This window comes from Telmatherina bonti, assembly GCF_933228915.1.
Source record: "Telmatherina bonti genome assembly, chromosome: 21".
NCBI classification, from domain to species: Eukaryota; Metazoa; Chordata; class Actinopteri; order Atheriniformes; family Telmatherinidae; genus Telmatherina; species Telmatherina bonti.
Window position 1 is genome coordinate 11,938,374 of NC_136630.1, and position 25,603 is coordinate 11,963,976.

The 25,603-nt window shown below is 38.9% G+C and overlaps 1 protein-coding gene across 2 annotated transcripts in view; it reads right to left on the reverse strand.

Moving 5' to 3' along the window:
* The window catches only part of dock1 (dedicator of cytokinesis 1), a 228,474-nt gene that overhangs the window by 76,174 nt on the left and 126,697 nt on the right, over positions 1-25,603 (reverse strand). For both annotated transcript variants that reach the window (XM_079260765.1, XM_079260764.1), the window contains exon 28: positions 406-507. In XM_079260765.1, the coding sequence (XP_079116891.1) occupies positions 406-507 (102 nt within the window). The remainder of the gene's footprint in view (positions 1-405; positions 508-25,603) is intronic.

Here is a 25,603-nt window from a genome sequence, read left to right on the forward strand (position 1 = left end):
GACGAAAGCAAATAGTAGGATTTTGTTATTTGTTGGTGCGAAGTAATAGAATGCTAATCTGGCAGCAGATACTAGAGAAAGACTGCTTTGAGGGCAGGATTATTTCGAGCTGAAATCCAAAACCTCTGTGAGGTTTATCCCCCCTCCAATAAGTGTTAGCTACAACAAGTGATGCATTCCCCTCAGGAGTTGCTATCATCGAGAGCATGTTGCTCACATAGAAGCCCAAACGCAAGGACTTAAAGAAATTCAATTTCATTCTTTAAGGGAGAGGACAAACATTATATTATTTAGCTTCAGATTTTTAGGAAATATGGAAAAAGTTGACATTGCACTAAAAGTGAGAATTAAGAGTCTGTAGACAAAAATATATCAGAGTTGCACACAGTGATAAGATGTACTCACCACCACATCACTCCTTATCTTGCCAAAGGTGCCGATCAGATGAGTATAATGATAGTCGTCCATCTGCCTCAGTGTAGCAGTCATGCAAGCCACAAAGCTGCCCTGGAGAAGAGAAAGAAGTGCACTGGATAAACAATCAAGTTCAAATCAAAGACTGAGAACAGAACGACTCTATGCCTCTCATCGTGATGGCGACCGACAAGCTGAGCTGATTGGATCTGAATACTGAAGCTTGCTTGGCCTTCCAGATTTGACAAGGTAGACACCCTCTCTCGGTGGCCATTAACGCCTCTGCTCTTTGTCTCGGCTGATTATAACACCTGTGAAGTCTCAAAAGTACCGTCTTTGCTTCACAGCGCCCTATCTTGGATGTAGTTAGCATAGTATAAACGTATAGCAAAGACAGATAAAAGAAGCTAATTGTGTGTCTGGCTGGGTGAAATAAAAAAAAAGTCATTGCCAGCCTGTTATTTCAGTCCTTTGATGTGAGTGACAAAGGGTTGATGTTTTCTAGAAAGAAGAACTAAACAAGGAAGTTAAAGTGATGGAGATATAGTTGGAGGAGTCCTTCCTGACATTAGTGCTCAAAGATGGAGCTGCTACTGTTTCAGGCTAAGAAAGTTCAGTGATGAATATTTACAAATTACATAATATTTATTTATATTTAAGCAGATAAACAAAATCAGCTATCAAGAGACAAATACAAGTACCATTCATGGGAAAAAAGGGAATGGTACGGCAACAAGAAAGCCACTGCAGAAAAAAGTATTGCTGCCTGTACTTAGCTTCTAAATTCATGAAAATAGGAAAAACAAACAAAACAGGGGAAAATGTAAAAGAAGAAAACTTATCTGAGAAAAATGCAGAAATTCCTACAGAGACTGAAGTAATCCTACCATGCAAGTATGTGGAAATTACTTTTACATTATTGATAAGTTAAAAGCCAATAGAAGAACATTCTGAGCATGAACATTTTTTAATGTACTTGTTGATGTATTTTAGGCCCAAGCAAAGCTTGGCGTAGACAAACAACTCATTTGCATTACCCAAAGTAATAATGGACATCTGTGAAGTAGCATGCGAAGTCCTCGACTCAACAAACACTGACTAAAACATGCTGTTTGCATGTTGGCGAGAAATTTAAACAAACAGAAAGGTTACTTTCCAAAATGACAACGTTGGCGTGAAGAAGGTTTCCCAAGAGAACTTTCAGAACGTTTTAACCAACAGCTGAGAATTTCAGCAGAGCTGCAGTTTTTGGGACGACCTCTCCTTTTTTATTTCTGACTAAGAACAGAAAGTAGATTTGACCCCGATGACCTCAGGAATCTGGTTGGTTCATAACAAACTGGGTGACCCTGAATGGATTTTGGCCCCAACTATGTCGTGGCTGGGGGTGGGAAATCAAATAAAAAAAATCGAATATTGGGACTTTAATGCTTCAAAAGTTTAAAATAATTAAAAAAATAAATAAATAAATAAAAAAAATCTATTTTTTCTTTTCAAATAAATAAAAATAATCCATTATAAAAAAATTTGTCATTTTTATTGTTTATATTTATTTTTTAACTTGTCTCCTTGGGCATTAAAGCTGAATGATGGTCTGGATACTGTGTTGTTTTTTTCCTTAGGGAAATCAAGAAAAATGACTCGGAAAAAAAAGTTTTGTACATTTTTTTTTTGTTATTAAATCCACAAAAATCAGCAAAATCAAAGAATTGTGTGAATTGCAATTTATATTGAATTGGAAGCTTAAAAAAATCGGAATCAAATAGAGACGAAAGCGTATCGTGACAGCCCTACTGGTGGCCCTATCTATAACCAACAGGACTTTTAAGTCAATTCGTTGACAGAGAGAAAGCCAATGTAAAGACCTGAGGACTGAATTGATATGATCCACGATCTTGGTCTTAGTAAAGACTTGAACAGCAGTTTTCTGAACCAAATGCAGCTTCCTGATGGACATTTTCTGGTGACGTGTAAGGACAGCGTTACATTAGTCTGTTTTACCAAAGTTAAATTCCTGGACAACTTTTTCGAAATCCTCCTAAAATATCAGTCCTTCAATACGGTGTGAACAAGAAAGTTTCCAGATTTTCTTGAAAAGGTCATGTGTAAATAAAAAAATAATGACTAAAAGTAAAGCCTTACGTGGTCATGAACTGCTGCAATGGAAGACGATTGCCAACGCAGGCCTCATGCAAGTTTATTCAGTTGCTACGTGGAAAATTTTCTCTAAGCTGCAAAAACAATCCTGAACACACACACACACACACACACACACACACACACACACACACTCAACTCACACAATATTAATAATTATAATGATGATCATCAAAATCTTTTTTATTTAACTAATTACAATTGAGAAATTAGCCTGCATTTGACAAATTTCTAGATTTACGAGAGTGCTCGGTTCATCTTTTAACTCCTTTATTAGGGAATTAGTTTGGTGGGTTAAGGGGACTTGTTTACAGTGGTTGACCTCCACAGCCAGTTTGGAGTCTCAAATATGGGTCCTCCAGTCCCAAGTAAACTGTCCTCACAATCACCCCTCCTTACATTGACACAAATTCTAACTATTCTGTTTGTCACAGGATTACATAACTGTAATGAACACATACACTAATGACATTGACAAGGATGATGATAATAATGAAGAAACTAAAAGAATTATTAATGCTGTAATCCCTTCTTCACGTTGCCTTCAGTTTTTCTCATGCTACGTAATGCCGATGACTGCTTCACTCTTCTCTTTGTAAGGCCTCAGAAACCAGTGTGACTCATGTTATATTAATATGGAAATGTTTTTCTGAGGAAGAGAGGGCAAGGCTCTTTCATCTGTGAGGGCATGTATGCTTCAGTTAGACTCTGTTAGTTCTCCAGTATTAAAAACTGAGAACAAAGTTTGGTTGAAAACCTGATAACGTAGGCAAGTATGTAAAGTCAGTGAAGAGACAAATGAAGTGTTTCTCTTACATGTCTATAACATCTTATTCGTCAATCTGAAGTAGTAAGGTTGAAACTACCTAATCGCAAGGATACAGATAACTTCTTGCACAGAGCTCGTGAGGTTGGCTGGATTTTTCCAGCAAGAGCAGCATTATTCAAAGACTTGGCAGTCACTTTATTAATAAAAGGAGCAAGGGCTTCAAAGCAAGATGGGAGTCTTTAGAAGTGATTGGCGCCTGCTGCAGCATCTCTAACCACACACAGCAGAGCGGCTAGATCAGCTGGAGGGTATCCCACATTTGTTCATTCTCTGCATCTCTTCAGCTGCAAGTGAATCCCCAAGATAAAAAAGCCTTGAGCAAACTTTACATGCTGTAAGCCTTAGCGTGGGACTAGCCAAAAGGCTTCAAGGCAGCGTACAGTAGCTTTAGCTCCTTAAGCTTTCTCCCAACTTTCAATCAAGACTGCCAACAGAACAACCTTCCATCTGCAGATGTTATTTATTTTTCTCTTGTAATGTGTTGCTCATGAATGAACCTTGTGCTTTCAAGTGCAATAGCTGCAAGTCTCACTAGGATCAGCGAGCAAATCCTGATGGCAAAGTATACAGGTGAGGGGATCTTGCAAGCATACCCCAGTTTGCTGTAGCTTAAAGCATGAAATGAAGAATGATAATCTTTCCCTGGAAAGGGTGTCATATCTATAACTGTTTCGCAATTAAGATGTTAATGCCAAACAGGAGCATATGCCACAGCAGGTGTTGGGGCGTAATGTGGAAAACATAGATGTGGAGGATGTCAGCAAATGGAAAAAAGTTCAGGTATGCTACATCTCTCTGTGCTTTGGTTGATGGTTGCCAGGCTTAGCAGTGTGATAGCCTTTGCTGTCATCCAACTGTCTGTGCGGGTCTTTTAGAGTGACAGCCTGTGTTTGGATTGAACCACAAGTCTAAAGCCAGCCAGTCTTCTTATGGCTGTTCTCACCACGTTTCTCTGTGGGATGACACCAACATAGTTACCATGACTACGCTTTCATTTTTATATGGAAGGTTCAAGGGAAAATAATACGTGAGAAATTAAAGATATGGAGAAAGAAAAAAAATCAGCAAGAAATAACAGTAAAAATTTCGTTTTATTGCTTTTAATATACAAGGTTACTTCAAGTTTCTGTAAGATATAGCGTAGAACTTTACTTGTTTTTTGTTCTGACTTCAAGGCTGAATTAAACTACAAATCAGTAAGCTCTTTAACAGAAAATGTGTCACTGCACCCATAAACACACAAAAATCAACCGTTTTTCTTCCATTTTTACCATTTGTGGAAGAAAAAAATGTAAATAGTGTTAAAAACAAACAACTCAAATTTGATTTGTGGTGTGAAAACAAATTGATGCTCTTGAACAATGCAGACAAGTATGTATTACAGTCTGTTAGTAAAGCAACTCCTAATCCAGTGACAGAAATTCCAAAACAGCCAGAAGTTGTCCTATGCTACAAAAAGTATCAAAGGTACCACAGCTGCTATGGGATTTTAAAAGAAAGACAAACATGCTAAATGGCTGCAGGCACAGGATAGGGATGGTGCCAGTGTTTACTGGATGCTGAAAAGCTCGAATGCTGAAAGAGTTATGATTCGAAATAATACTGATGATACAATATCAGCTAAAAAAAAAAAAGGCTCCTCCAAATTTAGACATTAAATAAACCATGTATATACTAACAGCCACAACAACCATTTACCAACTGCTAATTTATCTGTTGTTTTACAGACCAAGTTTTTCATTTGCTTTTCACCAGAAAAAAAATGGCATGGTGCATTTGAAATTTACTGAGCTGTAAAATTAATACTTCCTCTTCCCACAAACCCATCCGTTTGAGGCATTGTTTGTGCACATCCTCTGATATGAACAGTATGTGTTCTGTACTTCAACATGTGAGTAACCAGTAAGGGCGATGTAGGGACCAACTTGAAGGGATGTGATGATGAACAGTGGTAAAAACAACAGAATGCTTATAAAACAATGAGCAGTGTGCTTGGTTGGGTCTTGCATACCACTAATGCTGTTACTGTTGTTTAACTGTGTTGTAATTGAAAAATGACCCAAATGCTGACCTCATCCATTGTTTACATGAGTATTGCTTTGTTTATACTAGACTACTTACACCCTAATATAACCCCAGTGGAATCCTGGTTTAAATCAAGTCTTCAACTTAAGTATTTATTGCATAAGAAATGAAACACCTAATAAATAGGCCCCTCTCTGGCTACAGACAGAATTTAAGAAAATCATGTTGCATTGTTGACTTTATATTAACAACATGCTTTTACAATGTTATATCTAGAAATTTGATTATTATTGTTAACTGCCAAGGTAGCAATAATAATAATACTTGAAGGTTTGATCTGTATGCATCTTATGCATGAGAGCATATGAAACTGAGGTTTTGTGGAAATGAAAAATCTGCGATTAGAGGGCAGGGCCAGCTGCATCACACGCCGCTCTCAAGCCTGCATCTCTCTGATAATTCATCTCACTTCAGCACCTGACAGCATAGAAGAAGAAATTGATGTTTGCTTTTCCAGTGAAGGATTTCTACATTAGGAGAACATCGTTTTAAGCCTTTAATTAAGCCAGTGGGGAAATGGCACGGCGGTCTACAGAGAGCCGCGTCCTGAGCCTCGACACGTCTCTGTAAGAGAAAAAAAAAAACTGACACGGTAGCAGCGAGAAAGATGGGGAAAGAGGGTCTAATGACCAACAGGGATCCTTATTCTCTATTAATTCCAAGCCTGATGCAATATGAATTTGCTGGCTCATGACAGCGGAAATTGCATGAACACATAGAACACCTCACATGAGTGCTATGCCATTTAAACGAAGGATGGAAACACTTTATGTATGCAAATACAAATCATCTGCACTGCCAAGCCAGAAGAAAGAGCGGCAAACAGTACAACGAGACTCACAATTCATTTTTTCTTCAGTTTGTCCAAACACTTAAAGATTACAGCAGATTAGTTGAAAAATAAATAAATGAGAAATAAATCATTTGCTGAGAGCAAATCTAATTGTAAAATGAATAGCATCAGGAAAGCAGTGACCAGGAAAGAAGAGGTGACTCTAATCAAAATGTATAAAAATCAATAAACTTATCTGTGCATTAAAAACCTTGAGAAGAGAGAGAGAAAAAAATCCTCAAAACTGGTAGAAAGGCATATAAAAGCCCACACTTCACAGCAATAGACCTTCAGAGAGATTAGTCAGACTACAATGCAGCCACACTTGCACACATTTGCTCTTCAGAAAACATCCTCACGACAAATTTGTCTGATAGAAGTTTGCAAATGACTCTCTTTTACAATCTGGTGCATTTGCACTGATGGAGCTAAAACAGTGCCTGTAGGCCTTAATGAGCAAATGTATGTTTGAGGACAAAAGGCTTCAGAAATGAATAAAAACACCATCTCTGCTGCTGTTATGTACCTGTGTGGATAGATCATGCTTTGGGCTTTTGTTGCAGATGTTAACACTGGGAACGTTTCCCCATTAGAGGGGACAAATTATTCAATTATATTCCATCAAGTATTGGGAGAAAGACATCACATCATCTGTTAAATGGTTAAAGATTAAAAGAAGACTAGTATTAGCAACAGCAAAATGATCCTAATCACAACTACAAATCTACAAATGACTACTTCCAGGGAGGGTAGTTGAAAGTTTTGCCATGTTCCTGACAGTTCTGTGACCTAAACAAACGCAGACAATCTGTGGCGAAACCTTCAAAGATCAGTGAATACAAGAAATCCTGTGAATCTCACAGGGCTAAAGGTATTTTGCAGGAAGAATGGACGACAATCCCTCTACCAAAAAGCTGTCACAAAAAGATTTTGTAAGCTGTGATACTTGCCGAAAGGGTTTAATAAAAAACATCCATGCAGAGAGGCCAAACTTTTTCCTCTGGCGTTTTGCTTACTTTGAAACTAGAACAGATAGCAATAAGAAGTTATTCTTCATGAAATATGAAAGAAGTGTACTCTTCTTGACCTTGATACCTTTTGGAAATGGGTCAGTTTTTTTTGTTCTTAGATATTCACAGTACCAGAGATGTTGACCTTTTGTATGTCACTTGCACCGACTATCATTATTAGTTTACAACTATCGAACCAGCACCACTCTTTGTTTTTTGTGTTTTCATTGATAAATATTATAATTAGGTAAATGTATGTTCTGATTTGTGAAACGGTAATTTCATCAAACAATAAGCCAATATAAAACATCTACATTAATCCATTTTAAAACGGATTTATACTGTGGCAGCAATAGTGTAAGCAGCTGCTTAAAATGTGTTTTGTTTTGTTCTATGCCTGAAGGAATTATTCATCAGTCTAGCTTGTTTTTTTTTTAGCACACAGACAAAGAACAGAGAGGCAAGAAAAGTAGCATCAGTTAAGCTCTTTTCACATTGGCTTGTAAAGTAGAAGCAGCACTGACACATGCAATACACTGCATGATGCAGCAAGCCCACTCGGCTGCAATGGCCAAAAAGATGGCAAGAAGGATTGGTTACAGTTTGGAAATGATTGGGGGAACCTGCTGGAGACCAACCGAAACCATTCGCACTTTCCTCAGTTTTTTTAAAATTTATTTTTAAGTAGTGGCTGTAAAACTTTGGAGTACATAGTGATAAATAATAACCACATAACATGAGGGCAGCTAGCTGTGAAACTAACATCTTTTTTGAGATTCCATCCAATACAGAAAGGCTCAGAGAGGCTCTGTCACACTTTAACACATCCAAGTATTACACGACCTGGAACATACACTTCATTTATACATTTCCACAGGAGACCACATTGAGTCATCGAGTGAAAGGCATTTTCTTTCACAGGAAAGCTTTCTTTAGCCTGTGCTAAACATGCATTGTTCACCGGGGGGGAGGGGAGGTGGTGCTACTGACGACTGCCTGTTCAGTGTGGCCGACTGGGTTGATGTACTGGAGCATAAGGAGGATCGTCTAGGTCAAGCTCATAATTTTCTGGTTGGAAACAGCTAAATATTTGAATCAACCCTCGGTGGTCGCAGTGCCTGAGGCAAAATGAAAAACTCAAGCAGTTTCTGACATTTTTTTGGAAGGAGGAGCTTAATTGTTAATTCACAGTCAGCTCAAAAGGTGTTACAGCTACCTTGATATTATATTTCTATCCACTCCCCCCCCCCCCCCCCCCCCCCCCCCCTCCATGCAGCATGCATCACATGCATGCTAAGTGCAAGCAGGCTAAAGTTTACTTCAGAGATTTGTTGAACCCTTTTCATACTCCCTTCTCTGTACAGACTTTTGATGAAAAGACCTTAAGACTGCAGCAGATGGGGACACAGTCCTGCTGACGTATCTGCTCGGCACATTTACAGCTTTGCTTTTGAGCCAGGGACTTGCTGGGGCAGGGCTGCTGCACAGCAGACACATCATATCAGCCTGTCAGCTCAAACACACGAACACAGGGAGTCTTCTCTCTCTCTCTCTCTCTCTCTCTCTCTCTCTCTCTCTCTCTCTCACACACACACACACACACACACACACACACACACACACACACACACACACACACACACACACACACACACACACACACACAAAACTCTCCCCTTCTATGTTACGACTGCTGTGGTGTATAAGCCACAATAAACTGACAGCTCCCTTCTCCATCAAGCAATTCTACTCTATACAGAAGTGACAATAAACCCCTTTCATGTATCATCTGCACATGAATGCGGTCACATCAGACAACAAACTGGTGATAAATCCCTGCAACTAAAGTTGCAAACATATAGAACAAGGGAATTGGCAGTTTAGGAACAGATTTCGATGATTTCCCAAGTTGGGATTTTGGAATACAATTCTAAAATCACTGCACACATTCATTTTACAACTGCAACATAAAGGAAATATGTAGGGAAAATACAACATAAATAAGTGCACTATTCCACTTGACAATGCTAACAAATCATATGCCAGTAGTTAGAAGAAGGCTACCGGTGTGAAAGCAGTATGGGGGAGGGGTGGTTGAGGCAGAATAGTGAAAGCAGTGACAACTGGAGGGAGACTGGAACTCTTCTCTAAGATGTGTTTAGAGCTTTGACAGACAATCGTTTGTACCATTGCAATAGGAACTGCACCTATTTTGTTTAGCTGGAAAAAAGAAAGATGTGGAACTTTGCCAACTTTGGATTATAATTAGAAACTATTCTAAATCAGTACTTAAGCATATAGAAAAAAATGGGAGAAAACAGGGTGTAGGTCTTCGTTTGGCAAGGGCATTATCTACATTGTCCATGCAAAGGACAACAAGATCAAATAGGAGTCCCCTGATGGGCTTAAGCTTTGTGGTAATGAAATCAATCGGAGAGGAGAATCACTCCAGTGACTTGTCCACCGCTGCTGGTTTATCCAACTGAGAAAGAGTTTGCTTACACAAGCATTTTGTTGTGCAGATCCCCATAAGATAAAATGGTAAAGGCCATTCCATTTGTACTTACAGGGATCACCTTTATAAGGAGTTCCTCGCATTACAAAAAAAAATAAACCTATTTGCAATTAACTTGAGTCGAAATCTGAAGCACTTTCAAAATCAGATCTTTAAAAAACTGTAGAGCTTTCTCCTCAGTCACATCTGTGCTTGAGTTCGGCATCTTAATCACGCTCCAAAAAAAGAAACAAGGCTTTTAAAACTGTGTGTTGTTCGTGCATTGTTCAGGACCTTGAAGGTGCAGTCAGTCAAAAAGCAGGCGTATTTTGTGTTCCACTGTGGAGAAATAACCATGGAGTGGGGGGTGAAAAGGAAGCAACAAAAGCTTTCCACTGTGTGCTGTAAAGGAGTTTGTTGAGGAGCTGTGATGTAGAGAGAAGATGATAAACAAGAGAATTTCTAACAGATCCAGATACGAATGAAGTCAAACAGTTAGCTGCAATTCAGTCATGTCTCCCTTTTTCATTCTTCAAAAAAAATTTAATCTGAATTCCATACTTTGCAGAGAGCAGTCAAGTATTCAGCCACACTACAAGACCAAACCTTTTCTAAACCTTTCAATTCATCACATTTTTATGTTTTCCTCACCTTGCTGAACCCAATATATACTTTTTTTTTCCAAACCCATGCAATGTTCTTTACAAATGCAAGCAAAAAACGGGATTCTTTTTGAGATCATGGTTATAGGAGAATTCTGAGAAGACCTATGCTTGCCACCGATGCCAATAACAGCTTTAATCACGAACTAAGTGAAGAGGCGGAATACCAATGTCAAATGAAACATACAACCAAAACGCCTCCAAAAGTTGGAACACAGTGTAAAACGGAAGTAAAGCCAGAAAGCAGTTTTCTGTAAAGGCTAAACAATGCTAAACTGCATGCTGCACCAACAATAATAGAGTCTCCAACCTTTCCAAGCTGGTTTTGATGGCACACTGACATTTATTAAACATATTCCTGGAGATGTTGTTGTCCTGGAAACATCCTGAGGCTGAGAAACCAGACTTCATAACTATTTTTCCCCATCTCAATGCTTCATGTGACAACTGCAGTTTGCTTATCGGAACGTGCCAACAATTAGATATCTAAACAACGTCTGTTTTGAAGGCGAACTATAGCTTATTTGACAAATAAACACAGGAGTGTTATATCGGAGGAAGCAAGAAAAGGAGAGGCTGAAATAGACGCGAGTAAAACACAAGACAAGAGTCAACATTGGTTTGACTTTTTCCGGCTGGGGCGAGCTCAGAGAAGAGATGGGATGTAAAGATGGATGCAAAATTTGTATTTTTTAAGGGGCGCTGAATAAAATAAGACCTTAAATTTAAAAAAAAAAAGCGTTTTTAAATACAGTGTTGAAAACTGCCCTGTCCCAACTTTTCTAAGATGTCTTGCTGCCACCAAATTTTTCATAAACCGTCAACACTTTATATTTTCCACTTTTCTCTAAGTAAAATATTGGTTTAAAAGATTTGCTTATTGCTGTATTCCATTTTATTGACATTCTACACAGCATCCAAATGTTTTGGGAATCAGGGGTAATATTTCAGTCTCTTTCTTCTTAGTTCTCCAAAAACCCTGATTTTGCTTCATCATTCAAGGGAGGCATGGGGGTGGCATCACTTAAAGATGAGTCTGAAACTTAAAAGGCAGGAAAAATGAAAAGGGTTGACTGTTTTTGTCAACACTGAAGATTAGTCTCCCAGAAAGACCAACATGAAACTTATCCATGCATGCACCTCTGGTGGACGGGATTACTGGAATGGTCTTTTAACAGGACTCCCTAAAAGAGCATTAAGCATCTGGAGCTCATCCGGGACACAACTGTTCAAAGCTTTATATAAAACGAAGCGGTGTGAACACGTCACACCAGTTTTAAAATCTTTACACTGGCTTCCAGTCGGTCGCAGGACAGATTTTAACACCCACAATCCAAAGAACAGCTGAAGCTCAGAAAAAACATCTGCGATATGTTCAGAGAATAAAAAAGCAGAGCTACGCCGGTCGCAATAAGCAATAAGTCAATTAATTGCACAATAAGAAAAAATGCAAGTTTGCTGGACACAATAATTGTCATTTGTCTTTCTTTTTTCACACACTCACTCTCTTACTTACTAGACAGGCAATACAACAAGCCTCCATCTGCACTTAAAAACCAATCATCTACTGCAGTTTTCCCAAGCTGGGAAAAAAAGACCTTCACAAACACGCTAGCTCCTTCTTCCCAACAGTCCACGATCACTGCGATGTTTAAACGACAGATTAAATACAAACAGGACAGTGCAACATGGTGTGCACTCATACAGCGTGGTTGGTAAAGCGACGCTGCCCTTAAATATTGATAAAAAGGTGATATTTTGAAAAATGTTGCAAATATTTCACAGATAGTAAGAACTTCTTGGATGAACATACATGTTACAAATGGCAATTCCACAACTTTACAATGTTATGAAAAATGACAAACTGAAGGCTATCAAAGACATTCAATTTTACCATTCCACCTCTTGTCAAGTGCAAACATGTCCCTTTATATGAGCTTGACCATCGATCATGTAACTGCTGCCTGGACCCTGAACTTCAAGTGTTTAGAGACAATATGTTCCAGATAACCACATTGCCAAAACCCCAGAAGAAATTGTGATCTGTTTCAGCTGACTGGGGACTGGATGAGCATGAACTCGTCTGCACATTGAGCTAAATGTTCTTTTAGAAATCAAAGTATGTTTATCTCTGAATTGATGTACTTGCACTATTATAGCATTATTGTTATTTTAGTTGAAAATAGTCTCAAAATTACAACAATAATCGCTTAGCGCAATATTATCGTCTATCGCAATAATTTCTGAGACAATTAATCACATGGCAAAATTTGTTACCGTGACAGGCCTAAGCAGAGCTCTTCGATCCAAAGACTCAGGTCGACTACTCCAGATCAGAATCCAGACTAATCATGAAGAAGCAGCATTTAGGTGTTATGCTGCAAACAAGTAAAAATTGCCAGTGGAGGTCAAACTTTCAGGAAATGTAGAAACTTTTAAATCTAGGATCTGTATGCTAACTTTGAACTTATCTTCAGTTTAACTATTGATTTTTGCCATTTTTTGCTACCTTTTACTACTTAGATATTTTTGCACAATCTGTCATGGTTTTAATGTTTCATGTAGAGCACTTTGAACTGTCTGGTACACGAAATGTGACATATAAGTAAACTTAACCCTAATATTACAATAGATTGTGTAAAGCTTTTTCATCACAGAATGTAATGCGCAGTATGGAAAATGTTTTCCAACCAATGTTTCAACATTTCTTTAATCATTTCCCAAAAATTTACCAATCCAGAAATTGTTTCGAATACATGAAGGGTCCAAAATTTCAACAATAATGACCAGAGAAGACCTCATCAAAAACACTTCACTGAGGTTGATAATAAGGAATGACCCAACTTGGATCTTTAATTAATCACTTTTGAATGAACATTTAATATCCAAAGGGAAAAAAATGAATGATGAAAAATATTTAACCTTCAACACACTGCCTGCACATGACTGGCCCGATTTTTGCAAGCGCTCTACAGCTACCGGCACATGAATGCGAAATACAGTAACAAAGTTTATTCTTCGTGATCTTGCAGGGCCACATTTAGAAGACAATGATGTGTCTGAAGGGGAACTGTTTGAGCTATTCTTCAACGAAGAGATCATTGCTCTGTTCGTCCGCCAGACTTATCGGTATGTGGATTAAGTAGAATATAAAAAGGGGGACGATAGAGTCGTGTTGCTCACTTTGAATTTCAAGGTAGAATGCACCCCTGATCTTTACCAGTAAAAAGTTCCAAAGAAAAACTGTAAATAGATTTTTGTTTGTGTGTTATTTTTTTTCGAGAAATATATGCAAAAGACAATGAAAAAGGCACTATGAACACATTTTTTCATTCTTTATTAGAACAATAGATGTGCTTTTGAAACATGAAGGCATGACTTTTTTTTTGTTTGTGAAAAAGACTGCAGTTTTATAAAGAAAAAATGTTTTTATGCAGTGTGATGAAGATAAAATAAATCCTACATATAATCAAATAATATATGAACTTGCTTTTAATAAAAAATAAATACAGCTGTATTAGCAAAGGCAGAAGCAGATTGTCATGATATTTGTAGGATTTTATGAAACTTGCTTTACATCACTGTTGCTAGTCTTTATAACTAGAAACTGAACTGCCTATCTGTTCTGGTCTGCGCTGGTAAATACGATATTATGAAGTTATTCACACATACACACACTTCGCAGCAGCTGCTGTCTAGAAAGCTGCAGCTCATTACCATGATACCTGAGGCTTAAAGCCAAACTTGGGTTGTCCCTGTTAGAGAACGAGGGTTTGCTATAGCTCCAAAAACATCCGACCATGTCTGTGCAGCTTCACTTTTACACGATCACGGTACATTAAATGTGTTGTTTATACTGCAATGGTACCCTGCAAATTATGTCTAGGAAGATAACAAACATTAAAAAGAAGAAGGAAAAAAGAATGTTGTCTCCTGCAATAAGAGTGTTAACTACTGACTAGGCCGTGACAGATGGAGAAACGGCTGAGAGGCGATCAGGCAAACTATCTTCGGAGAGTGGGGGACAAACAGATGGATTTGCCTTCCCACACAAAGTGAGGAGCCGTGAGGACTCGGGGAAACCGAAACAACAGAAGGTGAACAAACTTGTAATGGAACTCTCGAGGTTGATAACGCACGACAAGCGTCACTCCATGGAGATGTCGGCAGAATGAAAGGCACAGGTGTGGACGGAGACTGCTGAGCCTCAAACACATCTGCCGCGGACGTCCCTGAGAGAAACCCCCGCATCCTAACGCACACTTGTTGTAAATTCATTTAGAAGTGAAAATGGATTCTCCGGTTCTTGTGATAGAGGACAAAACTATGACGATCAGAGGTAAATATGGACATAATGTCTCCGTGGAAGTGAGTGATGAGGAGTTGAAGGGACAGTGCATGAAACCAGAGCTCTACTTTCTCCTCTGCAACCGTCCCTCCTCCCTTTGCTCTCCCCTCCCTCCCTCCCTCCCATGCCCCCTCCCACTTTCACTTAATCTCTCTCTTTCTCTCCTGCTCTCTGTCTGTCCGTCTCACCCGCCCTCCACACACAAACAGAGAAGAGAAAGCCAGAGAGCGGAACTGCGGAGGCATGATGGGGATATTCTGCCTGCGTGGGCTCCATCGCTGAGGTGTCCGGAGTTCAGCCGCGGTGCGTGTGTGTGTCTGCTCGTGTGTGAGTGTGCGTGCATGTGTGTGTGTGAGTGAGTGAGTGAAAGCAAGCCCCTGCCGACGCCAAATGAGAGGAGAGCGGCTGAGAGAGTGGGGTTAAAGAGAAAAAAGAAATAAAAACAAAAAAGAAAAAAGGAGGGGGAGCGCTGACTGTTTGGGGCTTAACGGAACCTAACGCCAGTGGATCAGAGGACGCTGTTGTGCAACAACTACTCCCAACTCCTGCCGCTCCTGCGTGCACGTACTCTCAACTTCTGCCATGGCATAGCCTCCCCCCTTCCAGCTCACCTCTAATCTGGGAACGAAACAAGCATGCATGGGCACAAGCGGGGATCTAGGCTATCGCATCCTTTACGTCAGCATTTCACAGTCTGAGGTGAGTTGCTCCTCTTTGCTCTTGTCCTCTCTTCCGTTTCATCTCCCAGTCTGCAACTGCATGATGGAAAGTCTGTTCGCATAACATCTGGAGAAGGGAAATCCAGGAAATCTCCTCACTCGCTTGGATAAGCAACGAGGAATATTTTCACAGACAATTCTCCCCTTTTACATCAGCTGATGTAATATCAATTATGTGTGGCAGATAAAAGGAGGTAAATCTCTGATTGATTTCATGCTTAGCTGCCTCTGCTTAGGTGAAGCGGTTAACAGAGGTTTTAGGCAGCAGCTGTGCAATGATTCAGTCACTTTGGAGAAACTTTAAACTTGAAAATGTTTAAACCTGCATTAAACAAGGAGAGGGGGGCATGTCGGCGCTCCTTCATGACAATCATAAGATGTGGCGGGTCTCTTTTCTTTTTTTTTTTCTATTTGCAAGATGATGTTGATCCAGATTTAACCTGACTTGATGGTCAAAGATGGATAAAGCAGTGCTTGTGTAGAAGGGCTTGCATGATGCTGCATTTCCTCTCAGCTTTGCAGATGAGTGAGCGCTACATAAAAGAAAACACTGATATCTAAAAGCAAAGAAAATTTGCGAAATGATTGCAAGAGGCTTTCATCTCACATGTGAAGGCTGCAGTGTTCTGAAGGCAGGTAGCTTGCAGCAGTGGAATAGGTAATGAGAGCTCGGCATCAGTTTGCTGCATCTAATGAAGGACTTTTACTGAAAGCTAATGTAGATTAATGGACTGGGTGAAATCACCGGCACCTTATAGATTGTTAGTAAGTCAGTGTGCGGTTGTTTGTCCATGTGTGCGGGCAGCAGTAAAGAGGGACCCTCACACCTCAATTGTTCATCAGTTGCTATAGAAAACAAGAAAAAGAAACCCATGTCAGTCCCACTCTTCACCCCATACTGGTGGTGCTCCGTCTCCTTTTTAACCACAACTTGCATCAATGCTCTGATACAATTGCCTCTATGCAGCATTTCACCTTCCACAGACACTGACAAAAAGCATTTCACCTTCCACAGACACTGACAAAAAGCATTTCACCTTCCACAGACACTGACAAAAAGAATGAGCTACAGAGGAACAATGATAGTGAGCTTTCTCTTTTTTTCTGTTATTTTGGTTAAAAGGTATTATGTGTTGATGCTCAAGAGCAAGATGAAAAGTAAATACCAGCTTTTACAGCCTTGAGTGATGTAAATGCACTCGCACGAAAATTACAGGGTAGGGATGGAAATAGGAAGTTGCCCTGCAAAAGGAAATGACACGTTCCCCTTCATCCGTCACCGCTCCTCTGACTTCAACCTTCATGCTGCATCGGTGAGAGCTGGGCACGGCGGTCCAGGAGTAATGAGAATGATGTCCTGACACTTGAAAGCTAAGCTTTATTTTTAGATATCAGTGATATCCGGATACGCTCTGAGGAAAGTCTGTCACAGAAAAGCTCATACGTGGAACGGCCCCTCCAAATGCAGAGAGGCACAGGGAAATGGAAATGCAGGCCAAAGTTACAACAATAACAAGAAGCGTTGTCCACATGAAAGGGAGAAAGTCGGTTGGACATATTTCGGTGTGGGCTTGTTTAAAAAGTGCAAAGGCTTCCTTATGAGTGGTTTAAAGTGCTTCTTATGCCCTTGCTCACTGGGACTAGTCATTCATCCAGAAAACAAATTGCTCTCCTGTGAAAGAATGAGTGCTTTTGGAACAAGCCAGATGTTACCTTTCATGTGCTAATAGGATTATTCTTTAAGAGTCTGCTTTATTTATATATTTCTTTTTCTCCCAAGGAGCATCATAACAATGCCGAGCAGCTCAGGTAAATTATGCACGTCTGCTGCTGCTGCGGAGGGGATAGGCATATGTGAGAGTGTGTGTGGCTCACTTTGGATGTGGCCTGCATTCAGAAGAAGGCATTTAACACCTGATCTCACCTGGGTGCTGGTGTCTTTGTGCACTCCTGGGTTTTTTTTTGTTGTAAAGCATGTGTTTCCAACCGTTTTGTAGTAAAGACCAGTCAGCTATAGCTCCAACAGGCCAAGAGGCAGAAGGGCAGACGGTGTCAGAGTTTTAATGGTGAGGGAGAGTTTCTGTCTGTTCGTGTCTATGTCTTTTCTGGTTACAAGATGGTAGGTTTGTAAATGTAAGTACCTGTTTGGTCTATAATAAATCTATTCACATATCTGGCCAAGGTGGCCTTTGGTTCTAAACATCTGTTTTTAATATGGCAGATAAAAAAAGAGGAACATGTTCTGTCCTTTACAAGGTTAATCAACAGTTGATAAAATTTTAACACTGTTATTCCATAGATACATTTATTTCTGCAAAAATTATGTGCAGCTTCAACAATACCTGTGACTATATCCTGGCTAAACAAACTGTGCCCCTGACTGATCACTAAGAGCAGAGGTCAGAGGTCAGAGTTTGTTGCTATGAAAGCTGATTTTCAACTAAATTTAATTTGTAATTCAATTTAGGTTCATCTTAATTTTAAGTGTTACATATTTACAGTTGATCCTGTCATGGACACCAACCCACTCTGAAAACATTTTCAATGATGACTCAGTCACTGGTATAGGAGCGTCCAGAGTGCCGTACTATAAGAACATCTCAGGACTTATTTGAAGAGTTCATATCCTGCACACTGCAAGCCAACCAGTCAAAAGATCATCTCCACAACTCCAAGCAGGTCCACTTGATCCAACCTACAGTCATTTAGGAGGCTCTTGTCTACCATTATGTTACAGCAGCGGCCATTTCCAATTAATTTATTAAACCAAAACTCAAATAATAATCTATAAGATTAAAAAAAAAGAAGTTAGATTGTTTTTATTTGTTTCCAACATTTAAAAGTTTTTTAATTTTATTTTATTTTTTGCCCGTAAATCTGACAGAGGAAACAATCCATCCTTCAGTCAAACCATTGTAAAGACCCAACATGTCCGACCATCACATCAGAATACAAAAACACGTGGAGAAGAATTAGTGAACCCAACAGGAGGCATGAAAGCAGGTGCGAAGATTGGCAGGAAGTGAGCTCATGCTATTTTTCCCAAATTGTTCAGTTAATAAGCTTGTACAATTTTACTTCCCAAAAATAGCTGCGTCATCATACAGTGCATCAATTCAGCCCGTTTTTCTCTATCTTCATTGAAGAGCCCACACTCGAAAGCTACATTAAACCCTCCCCTCTACATGCACACACACCCTGAATCAATATGCAAAGAAGCAATGCTTGTTGAGAAACATGGCTTCTACCTGAGCCCTTTTGTGGCAGCAATTCAGCGGTTTTTAGAGCCTTTATATAACTTTCTTTACTAGAAAGCGCCTAGTCCATTCCCGCTGCAGGCAGAGAAGGAAGAGCTCGCGCAATTTCCAAATATGGGAGCAGCAATTCTACCAAGAAGAGGTTGTAATAGACTTAACTGCAGTCTCTGGAGGGAGTTCAGCTGCCTTGCAATTGACAAGGATGTGAACATGAGCCAGACAGAAACTATAAAGCCATTATGTTGCTTATGTAATGATGTTTACTGCAAGTACAACTGTAAATGAGTATAACTATTGTTTAAAAAAATATACTGTAGTACACTCACTCTCAATCACAGCATTTTTAAATTCTCAAATTCATAGTCAAAATCGAGCTCCATTAAGATAAAAATATTATAATAGTTAAATTTCTTGCCAGTGTATAAGGGAACCATTACCTGCCAGTTATCTGTTACATCAACAAAAAGAGAAAGATTACATGTAAAAAGGGTTGATATTTTTAGTTTTCTAAAAAACATTTCACTCTCATCCAGAAGAAATTCTTCAGTTCTGATGGAAATAGTGAGAGAATTATCTTAAGGCAGCCTTTGAAATGACGGATGTATCACAGACTGTCTTCAAGAGTCCTGGCTAACCTGAGGTCTTGTTAAGAGCGACTATGGTCCATAGTTACACCTGAGGCTAAAGGCTGGTTTATACTCGTCTGCGTCAGGTCGCATGGCTGATGCAGATGGAGTGTGTGTTTATACCCGAGCATTGGGTGCTGCGGATGGTAGTATGGCTGGTATTGGCTGATAAAGACCACAAGGAATTTCTCTGATGGTTTGCTTCACTTCCTGCAAGTATTTCATATTTTAGAACAACAATGGTGTGTACAGTCAACCTCAAATTTATTCATACCCTCCCATTAAAGGAGGGAAAAAAAAACCCAGCTGCCTTTAACATAAGCAGAAATTGACTAAAGTAATAATAAACTAAAAAAAAAAAAAAAAAAAAGAAAATCATGAAATTGTTTTCTAATTCTGGTGCAATAGAAATATATGTTTTTTTGTTTTGTTTTGTTTTTTTAAACAAACAATTGTGATAAAACAATATATGTAACATTGCTCATAAACTAATATTTAGTTGAACAATCTTTTGACGTTTCAACTCCAATCAGGTGTTTTCTGTTCCTCTCAGACAGACTTCTGCACCTGTTGACAGGTATTTTGTCCCACCGTTTATCAGAAAAACGCTCTAATTCTTCCAGAACTGATTAGTTTGTTTGTTTAGTCTTTTCTTCAGTTCAATTAAAAAAAAACAAAAACAAAACAGTGTCGTAGATCACTAAATTATAATTTAGCAAATTTTAGTCATTGTTCCTTTTTCAGTCTCCAGTTATTTGAGTGACTGATGTAAATTCAGCTTTTTCTTTAATAAAAATGTATGAATAAATTTGAGAACGACTGTATATGTCAATGCATTCAGCGACAACACCCAAACATCTGGAAACACTAATCACACTCTGACCAGATACAAGGGAGTACATCCACGTAGCTGCGTACTCGTAGCCAGGAAGCACATCAGGTCAAAAGAGGTGTGCGATGAGCCTCTGCGGACGTACGGTTATGGTGTAACGGCCATGACAAAGACGCCATGCAAGTACAAACCAGCCTTAAGTGTCTCCTTAGGTAAGGTGAATGGATTCTAACATAGTTGGGGGAGAAGTTCTGTTACAGCCTTCCTCCTCCTTTAAGGCTTCTTTACTGTGACATAGATTCACTCTTTTCTTCCCCACTTCACCATTTGTCATCTCAGTCCAACATTTACATTTTGTGGTCCTCAAAAGTGTGTCTTTGTTATCATTAAGGCCAAAGAAAACAGCTGAGTCCTTGCCTGATAAGCTGGCTCTCAAGTTGCTTTTGGAAGAACTACTGTCTGCCTGATGGCCTGTCTGGGATTGAAAAAGTCAAGCAACTGGTGTTTGTTAGAAATCTTCCACTCTAAGAGCTTTAAACCCATTTAACCTTCCCTCAGGGAATCTTTCCAAAGAACCCGCGTTATGGATGTTTACAGATTGATTATTTTATTTTAATGGTCTACAAAATCAGTTTGAAAGAAAAACTGCTGCACCACTTCCAGAACACTCTTAGTTTGGGAAAGAGTTAAATGTGACAACAAGCATCACTGCTTTTTGTGGACTGAGAGCATTTTAACTTGTTAGATCTTTTTAAATACAGTGAATGTATAAAAAACCCAGAAGAATAATTTGACCTTTTCTGCTTTAAATGTAAATCCTTGTCCAATGTTATTGACACCAAAGACTGGCGTATACATTTTTCTTTCAAGGACACTTCTTTTGATTTGGTTTACACAATACCGAGAAACATGAGCTACAGCAGAGTTGACCAAGCAATGCATCTTACCAACACAACAGGGAGGCTCTCAGTGTCTCTCTTGTTTTTGTCACCGGCTGTTTTTATTCATAGATCTCTCTCTACAGTTTCATCCTCCCCTTTTCAACTCCATCTCTGTCTGTTTTACTTGCATTCAGTTCTGCATCATCCAAGCAAAATGACAAGTCTGCAATCTCTCTCCCTGCACCTGTTTATTCTAGTCTTTTCCATCCCAGAATGTGAGTTTTTTTTTTTTTTTTTGTGTGTGTGTGCTTTTATTTTCTTTACAAGGGATGACTACGCGAACGCAGCAGGGGAGTTCTCTAGTTACCCATCAGCTCTGAAACTTCAGCATGTCACGAAGGCAAAGACAGAAGGAGACAGACAGAAAAGATGGAGAATGCAACAAAAAAAAAAAAGATAAGAATGAGAAGGCAAGGACAAAATGAAATTAAAAAAAATAAAATGGGGGAGTTTAAAGACGGGAGGGATATAATGTGGGGAAAAACAAAGAGCAGCAAAAAAGGAAAGAGATTCGATGCATTCTGATTAGAGCAGGCAGCCTCTGCAGCCTGCATCCTTTCCTGAGCTCTGCTCTCCATCTACAGTAGCCTTCATGTTCAGTGATGTATAGACACACTAAGAATCCACTTGGGCATAGGTATATCACACAAAGCCTACTAACCACAGTGAGTAGGGACATAAAAAAAAAAGAAAACAAGTACAACTCAGCAGGGATTAAGCAACTAAGAAATAAAAAGGCTATAATATCTGCAGGCCACAGTCCAAGGATAAGGAGCACTCCATAAATACAGACTGCCGTACACCCATTTTTTCCATGATAGTAAATCCTGATACTGTGCACAGTGCAGGAGAAGAGAAATTACTAGTGATGTGCAGAACACATGTTCCAAGGTCTGAGAGGCTCAGTGAGACCCTCTCTGCCTTTATGAAGCTTTCATGAAGCTACAGCCTCATATGTGCCGTTTCTTACAATTAGCAACAGAAACTTGAGATTTAAAATAATATTTTACATCAAATGTTTATATATGAGATGCACACATTTTTTTTGAGATGTTAATGACAGAAATGAACAAATAATTACTGTATATTTTGACTGCTCAGGATGTGGATCCAGCATGTAACATTTATGGTAACTTTTAGGCAGAAACATAAAATAAAAACACGTTGAACTATGTTTTTATAAGAGTAGAACTGTGTCAATAAAAGTCTATAATTTCACTGCTTCAGAAAGAGACCTTTATATCATAAATATGTCGTATTTTTCACTCCATCTTGCTGCTGTCATGTTGACACAGAAGCCCTGAGGGGACAAACCAAACCCAGTCCCAGACCAGGTGTATCACATTTTTCATGGTTTTTCCTACTCGCCTTTAAAAAAAACAAAAAAACAAAAAAAAAAACAGCTTGAATAAGAAGCATCATGCAGCAACTGTATTGTGACCACACAGATGATGAGTTTTACAGGTGTGCATGTTGAGAAATTTTGCAGGGCAGTGCTCTGGAGAGAGCTGTCTCATGGCCAGCAGGTGCTAATCTGGAGGGGGGGGGTATGATAGAAAAATAGCAGGAGTCATTGTTTTGATGTGAGTTGTTTGGTACCAGTGTGTGTTCTGGCCATCAGGGTGAGAGGCAACAAACTAAAAAAGTTTAAATGAAGCTGCAGAAATCCAGAATCCAAACACAACTGTGAAAATGGCTTGAAATGTCACACGGTGAAGCACGTTACCTGCTTCACAGCTTACAATTACAAATAGCTTATTGTACCTTTAAAAAAAAAAAAAAAAGAATTTACCTGTGATATTTAGATTTTGCACTACAGTAACACTGATTATATTCTTTTTTCTTAAAGACACATTATGTAACTTTCTGACCTTAACAGATAGAAGTCACTGTGTCATCCATCGTGTGTATATGTGAAGCTGCTGCTACGCAACAACATCCTGAGGCTGAGAGAGAGCACGGGATGCTATATGACGTTGCAGCAGAGTTTCACTTTATGCTAGCAAACTCACCAGCTGTTTTGATCATGCGACGTTGCTGATTCAGCAAAGAAACGTACGAAGATTAAAGGAGACAAAGGGACAAAACAAGAGTCATCTTAAAACAGTCTTTTGTTGGAGAGAGCCAACAGGTCAGGTAGGATGCAAGATGGATGCAGAATTAGCTGTCAATAGGAGTTGCGTGTGTGTTTGGGCTCCTGGTTGAGTTTTTTTTCTTTCTAAAAGTTATAAATGACAGCATAAAACTAATTGCTGTCATAAAAAATTAGACACTGACAAAACAGTGACTAAAAAGGACTATGAACTTTTCCCAAACCGAGCCAGGCAGGAGAGCCTTGTTTTCTGTCAATAGAAATCTAAACAGAAATGGCTCCAAATGACTTATTGGAGGCATTTGTACAAATAACTCCCAGCTGAAGAGGAATTAGAGTATAATCCCCATTTACGTGCCACATTATAGAGCCTTTTTCTCTTTCTTCCAAAAATATCTTTTGAAATATATTACACACTTATGTATAAACTGGAGTCAAATTTGGCAGAAAATGCCTCAAATCTCCATCTACAGAACAAGGCAAAATGGCTGGTCATCCAGTGAAAGAGGTTTCAGGATTTTCATTTTATTTTTTTTCCCCAATTGGTGGTACATGAACTACACTTTTTTTTTTTTACAAAATCGGTGTTAAGTTGGGCTTTTTTAAAAACAGAAAAGACCACTAAACTGATCCAATTCCCATTTGTAGCTGTGTGTTTTATCCTAAACGGGCTGAAGATGAAACATAAGATAAGATTTTTTTTTTTTTTCATCCAGTGGACTGGGAAATTCAGGTCTTACAGCTGCTAAGTGCCAGGTGGAAAGATAGAGCAAAGAAGAAAAAAAACCATGAAAATACAAGGAAATAGAAAAAATATCACCACAAATTCACAATAACAGAAGATTTAATGTGACACAAGCCAGATTGCAGGGAGTAAACTACTTTAATCAAATGTTAAAAGAAAGTTAAAATCGTGCCCTGACTAGCACAGTAAAACAAATAAGTGTACGTACAAGATACATCTCGAAAGAGTGTTAAAATAAAAACAAAAATGTCAGTGATGACAAACTGCTGCTAAACAGTCTGATGAAAGACCTTGTGAGAAACGACTCCGTAAGCTGTGATAACATAAACGGATGAAATAATAAGTTATTTTATAGCATTTGCTTGACCAGTCTGATAATAATGACTTCATTATTAAAAAAAAAAAATTGAATTGAGTAAAAATGTATATAATTGCCATTAGTTTCAGAGTCTCTATGTGAGAGACAACCTTATCCCAAGCATGTCTTCTGTCAACTTTCTGACTCACACAGAACTTCCCCCAAAAAACTGCAAATGTTCTTGTGTGCATGATGTATTTATTTGACCGATGTGTTGGTCAGAAAACAGCAAAGCAGCTAAAGTCATAACTGCACCACTTCGGGATGATTCTGAGAAAAATTCTTTAAAATAGTTCTCCGAAACTGAGCAGTGGTTCATGAGGTCTTATCAGCAATTGCTTGAGAGAGAATCCTCTAAAATCCTGAAATATCCAGTGTTATGCTGCAGCATTAACTGACAAAAGATTTGCTGCATTTGCCGCTCATCTTACACGCTGTGTCAGTGTCATCCCTCAACGCCGATTTGTCCAATCCGTCACAACAATGGCAGTAAGGGTGCATTCAAGTTTGCTAACATGATGTAACACAGAGACGTACAGAAAATGGAATACAGCACAACGAATCCACAGCACTGCTACAACTGGTCGTACCAAACCAATTTTTTTTTTTCACTGCCTAATCAGTGTGATCTTAAGAGGCAGATCAAAGACTTCTCAAAACACAGCTAAACCCTATGTAATTACAAGCAGAAGCTGACAGAGAAGAAGAAAAAGGAAACAAAACTGAGGAATACAACAATAGCTTACAGTTTAGTCAAACTCATCTGAGCTGTAACACTGTATTACTGCAGCATGAGGTTTTCTTTTTTTCCTAATGCATGTATTTACTTTTCAATCTTTTTTTAGGACAAATTGGAAAGCTATTGTAGGTCCAGTTTCGGGTCAGTAGAAGGAAGTTCAGAAAAATATGTGCACACCTTAAAGCATCACCTCATATAATTATGTTTAAAACACGACTGTTCAAGTGGGATCAAGATGACAAGGTGTCTCTAGCTCAGAGGCAAAATTATGTAGCCTGACAGCAAATGGGTAAACCCTTTAAGAGTTGTTCAAAACTGATAGTAAAAGATTAAAAAAAAAAAAAAAAAACATTTCATACCCAGTGTTTAGCTGTTTAAGTACTGAAATAGAAAAAAACAAGGATAATGGAAAAGCCTGCCAGAAGCACACTGTCAAATGCTTAAATATGATAGGCTGTTTACA